Here is a 22480-nt window from a genome sequence, read left to right on the forward strand (position 1 = left end):
TCCCACAGAAAGAATAAAAATGACATAAGCAAACTCATCTTCAAAAGTGGAGATTTCCAAATGTCCCCATATGCTGAATACCCCAAAAATCCTCGCTCACAAGAATGGGGCCGAGAAGCTATTGAAATGCATGAGAATGGAAGTACCAAAAACCTCCTCCAGATGACGGATGTGTACTACTCGGTGTGTATTCCTGTGTCAGGATGACCCCAGGGCCCCCGGTTCCTCTGAGAAGTAAAAGAATTCTGTTTTGTTGTAGTAAAAGCATTACAGTTAGTTAAAGGTTAAAGAGTAGTGGCATGAAACTCTGATTTACTATTCAGTTTACCTACAGTCTATCTATTTGCATGGTACTTATCAGTGTTGCTATTGAAGTATGAAGGATATTTCCATAAAGCACATTATATTTATGTGGTTGTAGCAGTAACCCTCTTGTTACTAAACTTGGCTTTTAAGTTATAGGAATGGATACTGAAAGGTAGAGCAAGAATTTAGTGATATTTAGCCTTGGGCCCTTTCATTTTTGTCTCCTGTCTGCCATGCTTACCTTGTGTGGTTAGGTACTTAAAACTAGAGGATTGGTGGCTGGGCACAGTGGCTCACACCTATGATCCCAGCACTTTGGGAGGCCGAGGTGGGCAGATCTTAGGAGTCCAGGAGTTTGAGACCAGCCTGGGCAACATGGTGAAACCATGTCTCTACAGAAACCATGCTCATCTCTACAAAAAATTAGCCTGGCATGGTAGTGCTTGCCTGTGGTTCCAGCTACTTGAGAGGCTAAGATGGGAGGATTGCTTGAGTTGGGGAGGCAGAGGTTGCAGTGAGCCAAGATTGCACCACTGTACTCCAGCCTGGGCAACAGAGTGAGATCCTATCTCAAATAATAATAATAACAACAACAACAACAACAATAATAAAATAAACAACAACAACAAAAACCAACTAGGGGATGGGGAAAAGGTATAAAGAGAACAACAATTCAATGTCGTCCTCAACAAGCACTTCTCGGGTTTAGAATATTGTATACTCAGTATGCCTTTAATAATTTGCTATGTCCAGCCTGGACTGCATCATTTGGAAAGGTAGGAGACAACCTTGAACCCTTGCTGCTTCCCTCCCATATTGAATTTAACCTGTGTCATATTCCTGTAAACTGCCCAGCTCATTTCATATCACTGTATCAACCACAAAGCAAACATGAACAGGCGTATCTGAGCTGAAAAGTAAACGGTTATCAGGTGACTTCTTGTGCCATGTGGAGCTGTTTGAGGAATAGCAATAAATGTGAAACCTTGCCCCGTGGGGACTTAATGGTGTTAGAAAATCTTGTGACAGAAACCATAATTCCTCTGGGTTGCTATGGGAATTAACCATGGGGATTCAGACTTCGGATGGGAGGGACAAGTTTGTTCATGCTAAGGAGCTGTTTATTTCCATGGACTCTTTTTGAAAAATTTGAACCTAGAGGAAGAACAAAAAGTTATAAACAAGGAAAAAAACATAAAGAGATACAAACTTAGCTCTAGCAAAAATATTCCCATTGATATTTCTGCATTGGGCTTTGTTTCTCTGTTTATCAGGAAAGTCCTTTTCCTTTACTAACTGAAGCCATAACTGAGCTGGTATTTTACCCTGGTGTGTCCCCACACTCTCATCCTTTACTCGGGACTCCTCAGCCCCAGCACGGTTCAATAACTAGCAACAAACAGGCCTGTGGCATCATAGGAACCAACTTCACTGCATGTTTTCATGGTATTAAAGAGTTACCTTAAATAAATGTAGTCAAGAATGTAAATGAACCCCATTTTTATTCCAAAAATAGCAGGCTGGCCAGGCACGGTGGCTCATGCCTATAATCCCTGTAATCACTTTGGGAGGCCAAGGTGGGGGGATTGCTTGACCCTAGGAGTTCAAGACCAGCCTGGGCAACATGGTGAGACCCTGTCTTTACAAATTTTTTTTTTTTAAATTAGCCAGGCATGGTGGTGGACCCCTGTAGATCCAGCTACTCAGGAGGCTAAGGCAGGAGGATCACTTAAGCCCAGGAGGTCAAGGCTACAGTGAACAGTGTTTGTGCCATTGCACTCCAGGCTGGGCAATAGAGCAAGACCCTGTCTCAAAAAAAAAAAAAAAGGCCGGGCGCAGTGGCTCACACCTATAATCCCAGCACTTTGGGAGGCCGAGGCAGGTGGATCACGAGGTCAAGAGATCGAGACCATTCTGGCTAACATGAAACCCCGTCTCTACTAAAAATACAAAAATTAGTTGGGCTTGGTAGCGTGCACTTGTAGTCCCAGCTACTCAGGAGGCTGAGGCAGGAGAATACCTCAAACCCAGGAGGCAGAGGTTGCAATAAGCTGAGATTGCGCCACTGCACTCCGGCCTGGCGACAGAGTGAGACTCCATCTAAAAAAAGAAAGAGAAAGGAAAAGAAATAGAGGGAAAGGTAAAAAAAGAAAAAGAAAGAAAGGGAAAGGAGAAAGGAAAGGAAGGAGAAAAAGAAAGAAAGAAAAGAAAAAGAAGGAAGGAAAAAAGATAGCTGGCTGAGCAGTCTGTAGAGGCAGAGCCTAAGCTTAGGGCATGAAGCTGTCACCTGGGTAGACAAGCTGTTCCACACAGTGGGCTCAGGTGTCGTCCAGGTGATTCCCACATTGGGCCCTCCTGCAACTCATTTATGATACACAGTAGCTAGTATTTTATTTCTGCCAAGAAATAATTTACCTTTGGTGCTACTACGAAGGCCTCAAAGTAGCCCCTCTTACTCCCAGGGAGCCTTTTTTTGAGATCAAACTGGTCACTTGAGGATTGCTGTTGGCCTCCTAGTTTGGTGTCCAACTAGGTGGTCGTAGGACCTTACAAAGGTCAGTTCCTCCATTTGCATCAGCCGCCTTCTGCATGGTCAGGGACAGGAAGGATTTAAAGTGGGTCGTGCTCCAGAGAGAAAGATACTTTAAAAAAATTAGAAATAATCAGTAGAACCACATCATACAGGATAAACCCAGATCTTTTCTTACATTGGTCTAAAATCATTGGGATTTAACACTGTAATTTAAACCCAAGGATGATAAATTGACTTTCCTTCTTTTCTCTTTGGCAACCAGCCCACAAGTGTAAGGAATCCAGAACTTGAACGAAACGGACTCTACCCGGCCTACACTGGACTGCCAGGATCACGGCATTCTTGCATTTTCCCCGGACAGTATAACCCGTCTTTCATCAGTGATGAAAGCAGAAGAAGAGACTACTTTTAAGTCCAGGAGAGAGAGGGACCCATTGCTCTGAGCCAGTCACCTGGGACCTCTGCTCAGAGGACTGCACCAGGAGGCTGCGCCCAGGATTTGTCGGGAGCCACACTGAGTGGCAAGCAGGAAGAGGGACAGGCATGCGGGGCGTGACCACAGTGGAGGAGACAGGTGGATGTGGAACCACAGGCTGCTCATTCGGCACCTTTGTTGTTACTGTGAACGTGAATGTGGGCCAGTATCAAGAGAGTCTCTCTGAGTGACTGCACCATGGCACTGGCACCAGGGCGACTATTAGCCAGGGCAGACCACTAGACATCAGTGCAGGGACCTGGTTTTCCCTTCATTTGCACTTTAGTAAATTGGGTGGGAGGTTTCCTTTTGGATCTGTTTCAAGACTGTTCCAGAAAGAAGGCTTCCTTTCCTGAGACACTTCCATAGGCAGCAATTTGGTGATTTATTTGCAGCAAAATACTGGCTTGTTAATTATTTTCCTGCCCAGCACCTGTGTGCTAAACAACAGATGAGGATGAGCATACCACTAAAGTCTGAAGATGTCGCCGTTGAACGGACAGTATTTTCATGTTTCTTATGCTACAGTTTCCAAGCCAACTCCCACAATGAGGAAATGCGTGAGGCACAGCACACAACTGCAATGTGTTTTTTTAAGTCAAGGTGACACATTTATTTAAGATTTTTTTTTTAATCTCTTTGCAGTGAAATCTCACTTTTTCAAACAAGCCTGGATCAGGGCAAAACAACTTATATTTGGTTTTAGCTGGAGGCTCAGCAGGCAGATTGCAGGCAGGGGGGCACTTTTCATCGATGAGGGCCTAGCCTGGGGCCTGGGACTCTGATCACCATTGTGGAGGCCAGAGGCAGCTGCATATGGAGGAGAAATGTCAAACTGAATGCAGGTTTCACCACTCTAGGAAAGCAGCTTGTTGAGCTCCTGCAGCTGGATGTGGTTAGAGGGATGGGCTGAATGGGCAGGTTAGATTTCCTGCATCAACAGTGCTTTGGAAGCTGCGTGGATTCTTGAGGAAGAACAGGGAGCCGAGATGGAGCCACACATGAGTTTGCTCACCTGCTACTGCAGCACTTTGTTCCCAGAATCTCATGTCCACAAACCCCATGTGAACTTTCAACCACTCAAAGCTGTTTATTCGGCTGAAGAAATAACTTTTTTTTCTCACCCAGTCATTTGTACCTCTTCATATGGCTGTGTCGCACCCTCCAGAAACGTGGTTATACTTCCAGTCAGTGTGGGAGAACTGAAGACTTCCGGTTGGTCGAGGAACTGAGGGTTGACCTTCGGGAAGGAAGTTCCACTCGTCTTATTTATTATGCCTGTGATGTGGGTCCTGCCAGGGAGACATCCAGTACTCGGTGTCTTTAATTGCCACCTGGGGAACTGTGTTTATTGGCCTGCTTTGGGGCATCCTGGTTTTGGATAAAGTGAGGGGAATACAGAGGTAAAAGAATTGTCTCCGCCCTGAAGCGGGGAGCCCCGCTTCTCATTTCTGGAAATGGTGCAGCCATTGGGGACAGTTCTGCCCTGGGCATGGTTGTTTCTTCAAGGTCCCCTAAATATAATCCCTATTCTTACATAATCCTTGGCCCTGATGGTTTTAAGCATGAACTCCTGTGTCCCATGGTCTCCACCACTCACCATCACCCTGCTGTAGCAGGAGTCCTAGTCAGGGGAGGTGCATTTTAGTAGTTAAATTGCACTCATCCATGAGATAAATAAAAGGAGAACTGTTTTTATCAGTGGAGGCTAACCTAAAATTTCAAAGTGTCGCCTTTTTGAAACCTTGGGCCTTACCTCTCTCTCTGTAGAACCAATGGCCGTTTGTGGCTCACGGCCTCGCACCTAACTGGAGAGTTCTGAGCTCCTGCAGCTCACCTGAGCCCACAGACTAGGCTTCTTGGCTCGTTCCGCAGCGTGCCTGCTCATCCCCAGGACCCGCAGCTGTGGGAAGAACCAGGTAGGGAGGCTATTCCCAGGCATACACTTCCACTGCCTTCAGCTGACATCACAGCTGACAAATCATCTCCTCTATCGGAGCCAGAAGCCTTCAGCTCCACAAAATGAAGTGTTCTGTCCTGAAAACATTCTTGGGAAGAATCTCATCATCCAGAAAACGGTGTCCTGTGAGTTCCAACAATGCTTCTTGTTCATGGGTTTCTTGCGTATGGAGTGGATTAAGAGTGTTTTATTTTGTTGTTTTAACTGAGAAAAAAAGGAAGCACCCACAAGGTTGAGTTCACACAGTCTCCACAGTTTCCAGGAGGCGTGTGGGGGTGGGGAAGGCACCTCCAGAGCATGAGGCTCTAAGGGGACATGAGTAAAGCATGTCTGTGACCCAGTGAGGAAGGGAGAGGCCAGCTGCACTCCTGCATTGGGTTCCTAGCTGCAGAAGGGTCCCCGCCTAGGCCGAGGGGAAACACCTGGTAGCAGAAGAGGCCTGGATGCACACCTGGCACGCCAAGGCTCTCCGCCCAGACACAGTGCTCCATGTCAGCCCTTGCACTTGGGGTGTGTGATTCACATGCGCAGATGCCACAATCCTGCACCAATATCCCACAGATGGGGGAAGGTGAGAGGAAGGGGCAAGTGATGTGTAACTGCTCAAAAGATGCTTAAACCTCTGTAGAGAGGAGCCGGGCGCAGGGGCATCTGTATGTCCCGTCACACACTGCAGCAGGGAAGGGTGGCTGGCTGGCTCCCTGATATCAGTGGTTTGGTTTAAGCTCCAGAGGGTCTTATTGCCATTGTCTTTTCCTCTGCCGCTTGAGCCAGCCCAAGGCCCTGGAGTCTGTTTCTTTAGGCGGATGAACTGACATGCTCCTACCATGACCAGGCTCTGGGCAAGGCTCCTTACAGCATCCTCGAGAGGTGGGCATGGAAGTGCCCATTTCTCAGATACAGAAACCTTCAGAGAGGATAAATAGCTTGCCTTGTAGAAGCAGGACTGAAACCCTTGTCTGCCTGACTCCCGCGGCTGCTCTGCCCACTGTAGCCCCCTGCCTTACTGTCTGGGACACCCCTCACCGTCCTGTGTACCTTAAATATCAAAGAGGGCAAGAGAGAAAGGGCTTTAAAGATAAGTTATGTTTTTAAGGAACCTTAATATTATTTTTAAGGAGTAACCAAATTAATGACATGAAATGCAAAAAAAAAATGCTGAATACCCTTTTGAAAATGTGCTTTCAGATTGGTTTTTATATATATTTCTTAGACACTTGTCATTAAGAAAATAGTGGCTGGCTTGTGCTCAGCAAGAAGCACACTGGCACGTGGCTTTGGTATATATAGGAAGTGGAAGGCAAGGACCTGGGTTTCTGACAAGCACAGTCAGACATACACATCCATCTGAGAGCTGCTTGCCTTGTTCCTATGGTGAGGCCATGGCTTCCACATACTGGAAGCATATTTTTGTGAACTGTTTTCAGAATTGGGAACATATTCAGTGGAATGTCTTAAACGCTGACACATCTTCCTCCTTTGAGGGGAAGTATATTTTCAGAAGCAGCTAAGTCATTTAGAGCCAAAATTGCTGATAGGTGGTTCAGTCAAGCTGGCTGATGGCATGTGAGGTCAAAAACTAAGATGTGACGATTGAGTTCTTAAAGAGGTAACTCTTAAAGTGGGCCCAAGGGAGAGGGCAGCATCTTTGGACTCCTAGGCTGGATGGCTACCCAAGAATATGCCGTTGAAGGATGACACCTATTCAGATGTGAAAGTTCCCAGAGCAGGCACCTTTGGGTCACCCACCTCACGTGGCTTTTTGGTGCCTGCGTGAAACTGTGTTGCCCCCTGGTGAGGTGCCCAGGTGTCCTGTAAGCTGATTTAACTCTGCCTGAGGAAGAGGAGCTGTCCAGTCCAGTTGCCCTTGGCTAAGTTTAGCCTAACACGCCCGAAGTTAGGGTTTTGACCCATAGTTCTAAAATACACCAATTTTGAGACTACAGCACTTCTTTGGAAAGAGGAAGAATGCAAAGTTCAGTATTTCAATACTTTGTATTTTACTTGAAATTACCCTTAGTATCATCTTTTTGTCCTATCTGAAAGCTTTTGTGTGGATGAGAAGGGATATTTCATTTCCTCCCTTAACAAAGTGTCATTCTGAGGTTCTCGTGTGTTTTTGGAAATAGAGATACTGGGGTTTTGTAGAGTTTGCCTTTGGGTATGTTTTCTTTTTTTCTTTTTCTTAAATCTCCAAGAAAGATAACTGACTAAAATAGTAGGAACATGAAAGTATTAAATGCCGATTAATTTGCTGTAGTAAAGTATCTTCATTCGCGTTATACTCCATCATATCTGGTGTAAACTCCTCACAGAAAACCCTATGAAACCAAAGGGAGACCATTTAGGTCTAAAAAGAGACAGGTCCGAGACTGGGCCTGTCACCTGGGCATTTTCAAAGAGGACATTTTGAAGAATTTGCATATTCTGATTTTTAAAATGCACTTAACATACTTCATTACAGATTTCTTGGGTAGGGAGGATGGGATAGGCCAGGGATGGGATGGAATCAGTTCTGCCTGGGAAACTAATCCGACTCATTTACCTTTCTGTATTAACCTTGGCCTGTCCTAAAAAGAGAACGACTGTTTCATCATGAGTTGCTCTGAGTTTTGTTAATGTTTGTGTTGGTGGATTGACGGTTAAATGAAGCATGTAGCTGGAATATGAACTTTTGGAGTTTTCATGTTGTCCTGGATTTCTCTTTGTAAACCTTTAAACCTTAGCCCCTGGTTGATTGTGTTAAACCCATTATGAGAATGTTATTTAAAGTTGTATTATAATTGCAACCTCCACTAATTATTCAGTACTGTAGCAGCAAAGTATTATTTGTAAGAATTTGGTTATTTTTATACTTATATCCATTATAAGTCTGGCGTTCTAGTCAGTAAAATAATGCAATAAAATTAATATCATTTTCGTTGTGCGTTTTCCTCTTAATAACAAGAAAACCAGACCAGAATGCAACAAGTTACTTTTCAGGAGGGCATCACTTAAACAATGGAACAGCTGTGCAGTGAACTTCCACATGGCAAATGTGGAGGCTGAGTCATTTCTGTATTCTCAGTGCCCAGCACTGGGGAAGTACACTTTTGATGATGGATGGATGGATGGATGGATGGATGGATGGATGGATGGATAGATGGAGGGAGGGATGGACAAACAGAACTAAATGGCAGGAAGCCAAACTTAGAATCTAACACCTGCTTTTGTTTACGTGAATTGGAGAGCATAAGTGACCAATTCAGACACTTACAATTTCCTCCTCAATGTCTCCCACTACCCCTTCCATGCCAACTCTTCATGTGTTGGAGGAGACGGGAAAGTAAGCCAATGTGTGCTCTGGTGGGGAGAATCTGCAGAACTTTAAGATGGTGGGCCATGGATCTTACACTCATGGTGACCAAGGGATGTGACTGCCTGTTTAGATATACATTCGTGAATGAATTGCTTCCTTGGATGCCTTGCAGGTCAGGGATGATGAACCTCTCATATGCTTTATGGCAAAAACCTTGGCACTGGGGGAGGCCAGTAATGGCAGTTTGGGGCATGAAGGTGACCTTTTGGCAGGTTGGATCAGGGCTATGGCCTTCCAGATGAATGGAGGTGGCCAGTAGCACTCTCCTCTCCTGAGCCAGCCCCACCCACTCAGCTCTCCCTTCCCCACAGCTCACAATCCCAACTGAGGTCTGAGCTGGAACCCAGGACTGACCCCTTGCTTGTTCCCACTCAGCTTAGGCAGACTTATAAACATCACATCATTTCCAGACCTTCTCTCCCCTCATACTAATTTTTGTTTGTATTTTATTTTTTAAATTGTATATATTTAAGGTATACAGCATGATGTTTTGATATACACAGTGAAATGGCTATTATAGTCAAGCAAATTATTATATCTATCATCTCATTGTTACGTGTGCGTGTGTGTGTGTGTGTGGTAAGAGCACCTAAAATCTATTCTCTTAGCAAATTTTCAGTATACAACACAGTATTACTAACCATGGTACTCAGACCGTACATTAGATCTCTAGGCCGATTCATCTTACATAACTGCAAGTATGTACCCTTTGATCTATTTCTCCCTGTTTCTGTGCCCTCCCACCATTCTACTCTCTGTTTCTATGAGTTCAACTTTTTTTAGATTCCACATGTAAGTGAGATCATTCAGTGTTTGTCTTTCTGTGCCTGACTGATTTTGCTTAGCATAATGTCCTCCAGGTTCCTTGTTGCCCACATTGTTGCAAATGGCAGGATCTCTGTTTTTAATACTGAATAATATTCCACATGTGGTAATATACAACACAGTTTCTTTATCCATTCTTCTGTTGATAGGTACTTAGGTTGTTTCTGTATTTGGCTATTGTGAATAATGCTGAACCCTGGTAATTGTTTTGAACCTAAAATGGAAGAAACTTCTGCTGTGCATGATAAGCTGGCCTGAGTGCTTTATCCTACTTGTGCCCCTGACCTGGCAGCGCAGAACCTCCACCTCAGGCTTTGATTACCAGCAAGTAAAGAGCGAAAAAGTGGTTTTAAACTGTTGGGCTAAACCTCAGCAATGCGCAATGAGCCATTTACCAGTTGCTTGGGAAGTAAAAGGTAAGGGGCACAATGCATAGATCATACAGGTCAGAGTCCTCTCCCATACTGGATATTGAACGGCTGTGGCAGCTTTCAGTTCCTAGGGCTGGACTGTGGTAGCCACTTGGCACAGTGAGCAGGAACTTCAGGTCAGAAAGATAAAAAGATGCCAGGAGTAAAGGTATTTATGTCGATGTGCATTGACCTCATAAATACTTGCAGCACCATCAGCTGGTACAAGACACTCTCCAGCCATTTTGTGGCTGTTTTCCCAGATCATGATGTCAGGCCTAAGAGGCTGCCCAGTTCTCTGAGCCCTCAGTGTCCTGATCAGTAAAGTGGGGATAATAATCATTGCCTCACAGAGTTATCGTGAGGGTTAAAGGGGAGAACTCACAGGAAAACACTATGAGCGTTTCCTATGATTTTAATACAAATCAACACAAATATCTTTGCCCCTGGGATCTTTTTATCTTTCTGACCTGAAGTTCCTACTCTCTGTGCCAAGTGGCTACCACAATCCAGCCCTAGGAATTGAAAACTGTGAAGAAATAGCACATTGGTTCTCTTCAATAGGGCCCTCCTGTTACCAAAAGAAGGAAAGATGCCACTTTGGGAAGCCGAGGTGCGAGAATCGCTTGAAGCCAGGAGTTCAAGACCAGCCTTGACAACAAAGCAAGACTCTGTCTCTACAAATTTTTTTTTTTTTTTTTTTTTTAATTAGCCAGGCATGGCGGCTCATGCCTGTAGTCTCAGCTACTCAGGAGTCTGAGGCTGGAGGATCGCTTGAGTCCAGGAGTTCAAGGCTTCAGTGAGTTAGGATCAAGCCACTGTACTCCAGCTTGGGTGACAGAGTAAGATACCACTACTGCCAACAAAACAATAACAACCACAAAATAGAGGAAAGACAGTTGCAGAATTGAATGTCATCTCCATACTGATATGCTAGTAACTCCCCCTGAAGACCTTGGACTTGTGGTCAAAATGTTCTCATCATTTCCCCTTTACTCCTTCTCCAGCCTGTTTCCTATATCATGAAGGGATTAATGGGCTCAAAATCATAAATCCTGTGGGGATAGGAACCAATCCTATCCTTGTTAAATATTATCTGCTCAGTGCCTGGCACCTAGCAGGCATTCACTAAAACAAAGAATGAGTAAGTGGGCAGACCAGTCAGCCAACAAAATAAATAAATTATGACAATTAAAGATTCTGGAGCTCTAGCTCCTCTAGTAGCTGCAGGCTGATGACTGGCTGATGGTGGAAAAATATATAGCTATGACATATCACTGAACAGGAGCACTTAGCAAAGATCTCTTGTAGCAAAGCTCAGGCAAACATTTGTGGAGGAAACACTTTAAAAACACACTAGAAAGTCCTTTCCCTGGGGAATTGTGGAACTGTGCTACAGAATCTCACTCAGCAATTTAAAGGAACAAAGTACTACAACAGGCAACAACATAGATGAGTCTCAAAGTGTTGTGCTAAGTGAAAAAAGCTGGACACAAAAAGTCTCAAAGCATTGTGCTAAGTGAAAAAAGCTGGACACAAAAAGTGTCAAAGCAATGTGCTAAGTGAAAAAAGCTGGACACAAAAAGGACACACAAAAGGCTTTTCCATTTACATTACATTTGAGAAAGATAAAACTATAGGAACAGGACACAGATGAGTGGTTGCCTGGAGGTGGAGGAGATTTCTGCTATTTACCAAATATGTCTAGCTTTCTTCCTTCCAGGCGCGTGGTAGGATGTACTTTTCTACCCTTTTGAAATGTGGCCATGTGAGTTGCTTTGACCAAAGAAATGTAGATGGGAGTGAAATGTGTCACTTCTGGGAAGTTGCTTTTTTTTTTTTTTTGAGACAGTGTCTCACTCTGTCGCCCAGGCTGGAGTGCAATGGCATGATCTTGGCTCACTGCAACCTCTGTCTTTTAGGTTCAAGCAATTCTCTTGCCTCAGCCTCCTGAGTAGCTGGGATTACAGGCATGCGCCACCATGCCAGGCTAATTTTTTTGTATTTTTTTTTAATAGAGACAGGGTTTCACCATATTGGCCAGGCTGGTCTCGAACTCCTGACCTTGTGATCCACATGCCTCGGCCTCCCAAAGTGCTGGGATTACAGGTGTGATCCACCGTGCCTGGCCCCTGGAAGATGCTTTAAGAGCCCGTATATGATGTTCACTTCTCTAGTCTCAGCAATCATGGAAATATGTGCTGGGATGGAGCTGTTAGTGCTCTGGGACACTGACTGCCTCAGATGAACATAATGCCTTGCTGACCAGAGTTGGACCAGAGTATGAGAAATAAATGTTGTTATGTTAAGGTACTGAGACTTAGGCATCACTTGACTTGTTATTGCAGCATTACTTAGCTGGAGTGCTGATGAGTACAACTCTCCAAAAGTAACCCTAGTTGCTACAGTTCATGCAAATTGTTTGATTCCTAGTTCAATGCCATGGGACATTTATGTTATCTTTTTTTTTTTTTTAGACAGATGATTTTTGTTTTTGAGACAAGGTCTTATTATATTGCCTAGGATGAAGTGCAGTAGTACAATCACAGCTTGCTGTAGCCTCGAACTCCTGGGCTCAAGCAATTCTCCCATCCCACCACAGCCTCCTGAGTAGCTTAGGCTACAGGCATGCACCACCATACCCAGCTAATTTAAAAAAAATATATAGAGATAAGATCTTGCCATGTTGCCCAGGCTGGTCTTGAACTCCTGACCTCAAGCGATCCTCCTGCCTTGGCTTCCCGAAGTGTTGAGATTACAGGCATGAACCATCATGCCCAGCCCCATTTATGATTATCATTAACATTCTTCAACCAAGTTGTTTTAATTTGTTTTTAAACATTTAAATCAGAAGCACTTATTGTGTGTCTAATATTTGCAAAAGCTGCTGTGTGAAGCTTTGTGATATGAGTGGGCTGTTGAACCACAAGGACCTAGATTTGAAACTCACCTCTACTGCAGTGAGACCTTGATGAATATCTTAACCACTCCAGTCATTTGTTTCCTCCTCCATAACACAGAAGCAATGAAACTAGAGAATTTAGACGTATGTTGAGGGATTGAATGATAGGATGTCTCTAAATTGTGTCTAAATGATAGGGTGCATCTAAGGCTCTGGACCTGAAAGGAAGTAGGCGTGAGGAACTGTGTATTAGGCTCTGTGGCAGGCACACTTGAAGCAGCTGTCTTGTTATAGAACAGAAAAAACTAAAATATTAATTCCTCTGCCCTTCCCTCCTGCTTGCTTCACAGTTGCGCAAGTAAGGCATTGTCACTGTGATACTATTATCATCAATAAGATAAGAGCAGCTGGGCATGGTGGCACACACCTGTTATCCCAGCAGTTTGGGAGGCCCAGGTGGGAGGATTGCTTGAGCCCAGGAATTCGAGACCACCCTGGCCAATATGGCAAAACCTTGTCTCTACAAAAAATACAAAAGTTAGTCAGGCATGGTGGTGTGTGCCTGTAGTTCTAGCTACTAACGAGGCTAAGGTGGGAGAATCGCTTGAGCCCAGGAGGCGGAGGTTGCAGTGAGCCAAGATCATGCCACTGCACTCTAGCCTGGGCAACAGTCAGTCCCTGTCTTAAAAAAAAAAAAAAAAAAAAAAAAAAAAGACAAAAGCTGTATTGGACAACATGCCATAATTTGATAATCCATGTAGAACTCGATCTATATTTAGCCTGGTGATAATTAAGTTAACCAGGAGCAAGGTCCAAGTTTCCTGCCTGTCCATACCCACTACTCCCAATGGGGAGTCCCTTGTCCCTTATTTCCTTTCTGGTTGCTTCACATCTTGCACTGAGGCTAATTCCTTTGTAAAGATCAAGGGACAGATTATAGCCATCTTAGCCTGTAAAATAGGAGCAGCTTCCCCTTTAATCAAAGTATCAGAATGTGAGACCTGGACAACTTTTTAGTGAGGTCATGTGGGCCAGGGCTTTAAAAATCCTACTTATATATATAGAGAGAGAAAGATGCTGATTCAGGAAGACATTATCACTGGGCAGAGGCCAAATGCATAAAATAAGTAGGGAGATTTTTCTAAAAGCAATATGTACTTAATTTAAATGCTACCTCATTGATATGCGATAATGTCCTTTCTACAGTTTTGGTAATAAAAATGTCCCTTATAATGGTGATAGAAGATGGTAGTTTTCTGTACCTACACTTAGTCAGCAGCTCCATGTCAGTCCCCTCCACAATCAATTTTTTTTTGACATGTCACTAATTTTTCTAAGCCTTTAAATCTGTGAGCCACTAATGTAGTCCAGTCCTGCCATGTTACAAAAGAGGATTTTCAGGCCCAGTGAGGCTGCATGACTTTACCCAAAGTTTCCTAATGTCCCTGGTTGTATTTTCCCCAGCAGGACAGAAACATCCTCATATGGTGGGATAGAAGAATGCAGGCTTCACAGACAGATCTAGATGCAAATCCTGGGCTCAAATGAGCTACTTACTAGGATAGGACCTTGGCAAGGCCACGGAATTCTCAGATCTTAGTTGTTGCTTTTGTTTGCTTCTTTTAAAACCAGGACAGTTCTGGCATTAAAAGGAAGTCCTGGCTGGGCGCAGTAGCTCACGCCTGTAATCCCAGCACTTTGGGAGGCTGAGGCAGGTGGGTCACCTGAGTTCAGGAGTTTGATACCAGCCTGGCCAACATGATGAAACCCTGTCTTTGCTAAAAATACAAAAAGTTAGCCAGGTGTGGTGGCGGGTGCCTGTAATTCCAGCTACTCGGGAGGCTGAGGCAGGAGAATCACTTGAACCTGGGAGGCAGAGGTTGCAGTGAGCCAAGGTCTCACTACTGTACTCCAGCCTGGGCAACAAGAACAAAACTCTGTTTAAAAAAAAAAAAAAAATTAAGGGAAGTCCCTTTCAAAGGGCAAAACCAGACTTCTTCACAGCAACATGCAAAGCCAGAAGGCAATGAGTCAACATCTATGAGGTTATTAATTTAATCATGAAAGCAATGGGCAGATTTTGTCCAACAGAAATGATTTTAGAGAACCTGGCATGCAAGGAAAACCACTCCATGGGGACATCTGCCAACTAAGAGAGGAATCAAAACACAGAGTTTGGGAAGGAAAATGCTATGAGGGATAAATATAAGATGTGTTTGATATAGAATTAATGCTAAAAACTGAACGAATTAAGATTTGGAAATAGAATATGTTATAAAACCCTGATAGAGTAAAAATAATATAGGCAACAAAACAGGAGGTAGGGAAAGAAAAATGAGATGTTCTTCTGCTTATTTTTGGTGTGTATCTATATATATCCTAGCACAGTTCCTGGCATATTGTAGGCACTCAATAGATGCTTTGGGCTATTATTATGGCTTTCTTGAGGAGGCGAATAAGAGCTTTAAATTCTAACTATCATACCCCCCTGTATTAGTTGGGGTTCTTAGTTGCAGACGTAAGCATCCAATCTGTTTGATTTAAAGGATATCAGGTGACTCACAGAATTTCCAGAGGGTCTTGGAAGATCCGCAGACAGGAACAGGAGTCAAATCACTCTGTAGGAGGGCTCTAGTGAAGACAGCCACACTGCCACCACCACAGGGCATGGACCACACAGCACCCACCACTGATCCTGGCAAAAAAAGGACTCTGTTTGTGCCTGCTTCCTTTCTCTCTTCTTTTTTTTTTTTTTTGAGACAGAGGCTCACTCTGTCACCCAGGCTGGAGTGCAGTGGCATGATCTTGGCTCACTGCAACATCTGCCTCCCGGGTTCAAGCGATTCTCCTTCCTCAGCCAGCTGAGTAGCTGGGATTATAGGAATGAACCACCATGCTCAGCTAATTTTTGTATTTTTAGTAGAGATGGAGTTTCACCACGTTGGCCAGGCTGGTCTCAAACTCCTGATCTCAGGTGATCTGCCTGCCTCATCCTCCCAAAGTGCTGGGATTACAGGCATGAGCCACCACATCCGGACCATTTATCTCTTCTATATACAAGTCCTAGGCAGGTGCCTCTGACTTATGGTGCCAAGTAACAGGCCAGTATCCCAGCAACAAGAAAGGCTGTGGTAGCAAGGTCCTGGCTTCTACCTTGCAGAGGCTGGCCTCGTGATGCGGGAGATCCCCAGCTGCAGGGAGGGCTGCAAAGATGCCATGCAGCCTCAGAAAGGGCAATTGCTGTCCACTCCACCTCCTAAATACCCCTTCTGATGCTTGGTGATCCAAAGACCAAAAGAATCCTGAGAGCACCTGAAACCTATGGTAAATTGGTTTTTACTTATTCAAAGGTTCTGCTAATTCACGAAAATATATTTACGTAAAATTCTAAAATCTCAGAGAAGGGACCCCTTATCCAATGTAAAAACACTGTTATCAGAGACCTCTCAGTTCTTAGCTGAAAGAAGGAGAGAGTTGATATTATTAAAAAATATAGGCTTGGCATGGTGGCTCCCAGCACTTTGGGAGGCCGAGGTGGGTGGATCACCTGAGGTTAGGAGTTTGAGACCAGCCTGGCCAAGATGGTGAAGCCCTGTCTCTACTAAAAATACAAAAAATTAGCCGGGCGTGGTGGGGGGCACCTGTAATCCCAGCTACTCAGGAGGCTGAGGCAGGAGAATCGCTTGAACCTGGGAGGCAGAGGTTGCAGTGAGCCAAGATCGTGCCATTGCACTCCAGCCTGGGCGACAGAGAAAGACTCCATCTCAAAAAAATAAAAAAATAAGTAAAATAAAATATATATGTGTATATATATGTGTGTATATATATACACGTGATATATATATTTTATATCTATATATATACATATATACTGGGTGTAAAGAAAAACATAGTTTTACTGTACATATAGAGTTCAGTACTATTCATGGTTGCAGACATCCACTTGGGGTCTTGGAACAAATGCTTCATGGAGAAGGAGGAACTACTGTTCCTGACCCTTAGCCTGCAAGGACACAGGCATTCGTGAAGAGGATGGCTATAGAGAAGGAAGAAGTAGAGAAACCTCTCCAGATGAAGCAGATGTGTCCCAACAGCATCCTTTGTGATAAACAACAGTATTAAAGGTAAAACTAGCACAGGTGGAAGAGAAATGTTTTAAGACATCAGATGGAGATCCTTTGCTTTAAAAAATATTAAATATACCTCAACAAACTAGGCATAGAAGGAACATGCCTCAAAATAATAAAAGCCATCTATGACAAACCCACAGCTAACATCATACTGAATGGGGAGAAGTTGAAACCATCCCCCCTAAGAACTGGAACAAGACAAGGATGCCCACTGTCACCATTTCTATTAAATGTAGTACTGGAGGCCAGGCACAATGGCTCACGCCTGTAATCCCAGCACTTTGGGAGGCTGCGGTGGGTAGATCACGAGGTCAGGCATTCAAGACCAGCCTGGCCAACATAGTGAAACCCCATCCCTACTAAAAATACAAAAAATTAGCTGGGCGTGGTGGTGGGCACCTGTAATCCCAGCTACTTGGGAGGCTGAGGCAGAAGAATCACTGGAACCTGGGAGGTGGAGGTTGCAGTGAGCCAAGATGGTGAGGATGTGGTTCACCTCAAAAAAAAAAAAAAAAATTATATATATATATGATATATATTATATGTATCTGGAAATCCTAGAGAGCAGTCAGGGAAGAGAAAGAAAGAAAGGGCATCCACATTGGAAAAGAGGAAGTCAAATGATCTCTGTTTGCCAGTGATATGATTGTGTGATTGTATACTTAGAAAACCCTAAAGACTCCTCCAAAAGACTCCTAGATTGATAACTAAATTCAGTAAATTCTCAGGTTACAAAAATCAATGTACACAAATTAGTAGCACTGCTATACACCAACAATGACAAAGCTGAGAATCAAATCAAGAACTCAATGCCTTTTACAATAACTGCAAAAAAATAAAAATAAATAAAATACCTACACATGTACTCAACCGAGGAGGTAAAAGATCTCTACGAGGAGAATTACAAAACACTGCTGAAAGAAATCACAGATTATGCAACCATATGGAAATTTGTTACATTCCATGCTCATGGATTGGAATTATCAGTATCAAGAATAAATATACTGCCCAAAGCAGGTTGAATGCAATTCCTATCAAAATACCAACATCATTTTTCACAGAATTAGAAAAAAAATCCCAAAATTCATATGGAACCAAAAAAGAGCCCATAGCCAAAGTAATCCTAAGCAATAATAATAATAATAATAATAATAATAATAATAATAATAAATAAATTCTGGAGGCATCACATTACTCAACTTCAAATTATACTGCAAGGCTATAATAATCAAAACAGCATGGTTCTGGTATAAAAGTAGATACATAGACCAATAGAACAGAATAGAGAACCCAGAAATAGTCAAATACTTACAACCAACTGATTTTTGACAAAGCATACAAAAATACAAACTGGGGAAAGGACACCCTATTCAATAAATTGTGCTAGGAAAACTGGATAACCATATGTAAGAGAATGAAATTTGATCCCTATCTCTCACCTATACAAAAAATCAACTCAAGATGCAAGAAAGACTTAAAATAAGACCTGCAACCATAAAAATTATAGAAAACCTAGCAAAGGCCGGGCGTGGTGGCTCACACTTGTAATCCCAGCACTTTGGGAGGCCGAGGCGGGTGGATCACGAGGTCAGGAGATCGAGACCACGGTGAAACCCCGTCTCTACTAAAAATACAAAAAAATTAGCCAGGCGTAGTGGCGGGCGCCTGTAGTCCCAGCTACTCGGAGAGGCTGAGGCAGGAGAATTGGCGTGAACCAGGGAGGTGGAGCTTGCAGTGAGCCGAGATTGAGCCACTGCACTCCAGCCTGGGCAACAGAGCGAGACTCTGTCTCAAAAAAAAAAAAAAAAAAAAAAAACCTAGCAAAAACAACCTTGGACATTGGTCTAGGCAAAGAATTTATGACTAAGACCCCAAAAGCAAATGCAATAAAAAGCAAAAAGAAATAAATGGGACCTAATTAAACTAAAAAGCTTCTGTACAGCAAAAGAAATAACCATCAGAGTAAACAGACAAGCCACAGAGTGGAAGAAAATATTTACGAACTATGCATCTGACACAACTAATATCCAAAATCTACAAGAAACTCAAACCAGCAAGAAAAAAACAAATAATCCCATCAAAAAGTGGGCAAAAGTCTGGGTGCAGTGGCTCACACCTATAATCCCAGTACTTTGGGAGGCCCAGGCAGTAGGATCACTTAAGCCAAGGAATTTGAGACCAGCCTAGGCAACATGGCAAAACCCTATCTCTACAAAAAATACAAAAATTATCTGGGCTTGGTGGTGTGACCCTGTAGTCCTAGTTGCCCAAGAGACTGAAGTAGGAGGATCGCTTGAGCCTGGGAGGTCGAGGCTGCAGTGAGCCTTGATCACACCACTGCATGACAGAGTGAAACCCTATCTCAAAAAAAAAAAAAAAAAGAAACAAAAAGTAGGCAAATGACATGAATAGACATCTCTCAAAAGAAGAAAAAGAAGATATACAGGTGGTCAATAAACATGAAAAAATGCTCAACATCACTAATCATCAGAGAAATGCAAATTAAAATCACAATGAGATACTACCTTGCCCCTACCAGAATGGCTGTTATTAAAAAGCCAAAAAACAATAGATGCTGGTATGGATGTGGTAAAAAGGGAATGCTTATATACTGCTGGTAGTAATGTAAATTAGTACAACGTTTATGGAAAACAGCATGGAGATTTGTCAAAGAACTAAGGGTAGATCTACCATTCAATTCAGCAATCTCACTACAGGGTATCTACCCAAAGGGAAAGAAGTCATTATATCAAAAAGATGCCTGCATGCATGTGTTTATCATAGCTGAATTCACAATTGCAAAAATATGGGACCAACCTAAGTGCCTATCAACAGATGTTGGATAAAGAAAGTGAGATATATATACACCATGGAATACTCCTCAGCCATAAAAATGAATGAAATAATGTCCTTTGCAGCAACTTGGATGGAGCTGGAGGCCATTATTCTAAGTGAAGTAATTCAGGAGTGGAAAACCAATTGCTATATGTTCTCAGTTATAAGTGGAAGCTAAGCTATGAGTATGCAAAGACATAAAGAATGGTATAATGGACATTAGATATTTGAAAAGGAGGAGGGTTGGGAGTGAGGGATTAAAAAAACTACATATTGGATACAATGTACACTACTCAGGAGACAGGTGCAGTAAAATCTCAGAATTCACCACTATACAAATCATCCATGTAACCAAAAACCACTTGTACCTCAAAAGCTATTGAAATCAAAAATATATAAATAACACCAGAAATATTGATTACTGAAATCTCAAGATGAGAAGAGATCTTAGCCATCAACTACTCTAAAATGCCTAAAAACCCTTTAAACATGCCTAAATCCTCTCTCTGAGTAGATGTCCCAGTGACAGGGAGCTCATTTGCTCCAATGAGGCCCCCTGTAGAGCTCCATAGCTTCAACTGGAGGAACGTCCTTTCCTAATTTCAACCCAGCGATTTTCTCTGCTTGGAAGAGAGTCCTCTCAGAAGGGGTAAGGAGCTTGGAGGGAGGAGTTGAGAACGTGGATTTAGGTTAGGGCTGCATGGGGACAGATATGAGCAAAGCTAATCAGGAGAGAGGAGAGTTGACAGTGCAGAGGAGGGTCTGTTGTCCTCCTACGTGAAGGTAGGGTGGGCTCCACATGCTGAGAAGCACTAGCCAAAGGGGACAGATTCTTTTGCTCTGAGTCCCAGGATGAGGCCTTAGCAGACACAGCCAACTTTCCAGGGACTCTGGAAAAATGTGTGAAGAGCAAGAGTTCCCTGCTCATCTCCGTGGCTTCTCCCCACCCATCCTCACAGGCATGGTGGGGAGGGCAGAGGCTGAAGAGCTAGTGGGTGAGGGTGGATGACATTGGCCATTCATGCAGGCTTCCTGGGTGCACATCCCCACTTACTAGCTCCGTGACCCTGGGCACATTATTTTTAATCGCTTTGTGCCTTAGTTTCTTCAAATGTTAACAATAATAGAATCTACCTGTTGGAGTTATCATGAGAATTGAACGAGTCAATATTCATTAAATACAGCATTTATTAATACAATCATATGTATTAAATTGCATGTATAAATGTACCTATTCGTTAAATGTAATACATTTTGTAGTTCACACTGTGAATCAATCAATTGAACTGTGACTTGGGTTTCACCATTTATGTAGCTGATTTCACATAATGCCGTGTTTCTTTTTTTTTTTAGCATATTCCCAACAACCTCCTAAACTGTGAAACAAGTTGAGAAGCACACTGTAATGAGAGGAGCACATCCTACTCACTCTCTTGCCCCCCAACACAGTGCTTGTGTCCAAAGAATTAAGTCAGAGTAACCTTTAATGGTAACGGAAATTTGAGGCCATGAATATTCACTGAGCCTCTGTCTGTCCCCTTATTGATAGGCAACACAATAAAGCAAATTTTCTCCTCCTACTTCTCTACAGTGGCAGATAGGTCGAAAGACTCACTGACATCAATGCTATTGATTCATAAATGTGTATTATTCTTAAATTTCTATTATTAGCTTCTTGGTCATCACCTACTAGACTGTGGACTCCTCAAGAACAAAGACCTCAGTCTTACTTATCTATTTGTTTTGGTATCAACCCCTACTCCCCCTGTTAACACATGGTAGGTGCTTAATAAGTACTTGTAAAATCGGCTTTCATTTCAGTCCCTCCCCATTCCATAATGCCCCATTCTCTACCCTCTTTAGTTCGTGCATTTGGCTAAAGATCAAAGATCAAGTTGGCCTCTTTGGCTAATTTCTTCTTTTTTTTTTTTTTTTTTTGACGCCCAACAGGAAACACAGTTAATTTTTTCTTAAATACCCTTGTGAATGTGCCAACCAGTTGACATTTCAGGGGTGGTATGCTTATTAATAGACAATTGTGTCATATACCTAAAACAAGTTTCAGGGTCCATGATTCTCTGGTCTATCAGCAGTAATAACTTTCTGTAAGTTACTAATAATGTGACGTTGCAACATGTGGGTCATAAAACAGGGAATCAATTGACTTATGGAAGGCTAAAATTAGAAATGAGCTCAGGAAATGTTGGTTTATCACTCAACTTCCCAGTCCTATTTTACAGATAAGAAAACTAAAGATCAGAGAGGGCAAAATATTTTGCAGGTTACATAGCTGGTTTATAGAAGGTTGGAATAAGAGTCCAGTTTATTATCCTTTCTGCAGCACACGTAGTCATTGAAAGTGTGTGTCATAAAAGCACGTAAGCTACAGAAGCATACGGGAGAGGGCAGGCCCGCAAGCACAGCTGTGTTGACTGACTAGGCAGGATACAGGCAGACGTCATCGGTGATTCTGGAAGAAGGCCTGGTTGGAGAACATGGGCAGGGATGTGGGGCAGGCATAGATAAGCGTCTAAATTAAATAGTGACAGTGTGGCCTAGTGAGTACAGCATGGCCTTGAAACCTGGGATTTAATCCCAGATCTGACACATATCCCTTTGTTACTTAACTTCTCTATTGCTGAATTTTTTAGTCAATAAAAATGTGCCCATAAAACTGACTTCTCAGAGTTGAGTTAAAGGAGACAATGGATGTCTTATAATATTCAACCTAGCCTCAGGAAAGAGT

General features: G+C 43.0%; 1 protein-coding gene across 3 annotated transcripts in view; it reads left to right on the plus strand.

Annotated features, from left to right (window-relative positions):
* Positions 1 to 8193, plus strand: part of HEG1 (heart development protein with EGF like domains 1) — a 90332-nt gene extending 82139 nt beyond the window's left edge. For all 3 annotated transcript variants that reach the window (XM_032149948.2, XM_058437405.1, XM_058437404.1), the window contains 2 exons: positions 9 to 183; positions 3102 to 8193. In XM_032149948.2, coding sequence (XP_032005839.1) covers positions 9 to 183; positions 3102 to 3251 — 325 coding nt within the window. In that variant the 3' untranslated portion in view covers positions 3252 to 8193. The remainder of the gene's footprint in view (positions 1 to 8; positions 184 to 3101) is intronic.
* Positions 8194 to 22480: the final 14287 nt, after the last annotated feature.

Source organism: Hylobates moloch, unplaced genomic scaffold (assembly GCF_009828535.3).
Source record: "Hylobates moloch isolate HMO894 unplaced genomic scaffold, HMol_V3 SCAFFOLD_4, whole genome shotgun sequence".
Taxonomy (NCBI): domain Eukaryota; kingdom Metazoa; phylum Chordata; class Mammalia; order Primates; family Hylobatidae; genus Hylobates; species Hylobates moloch.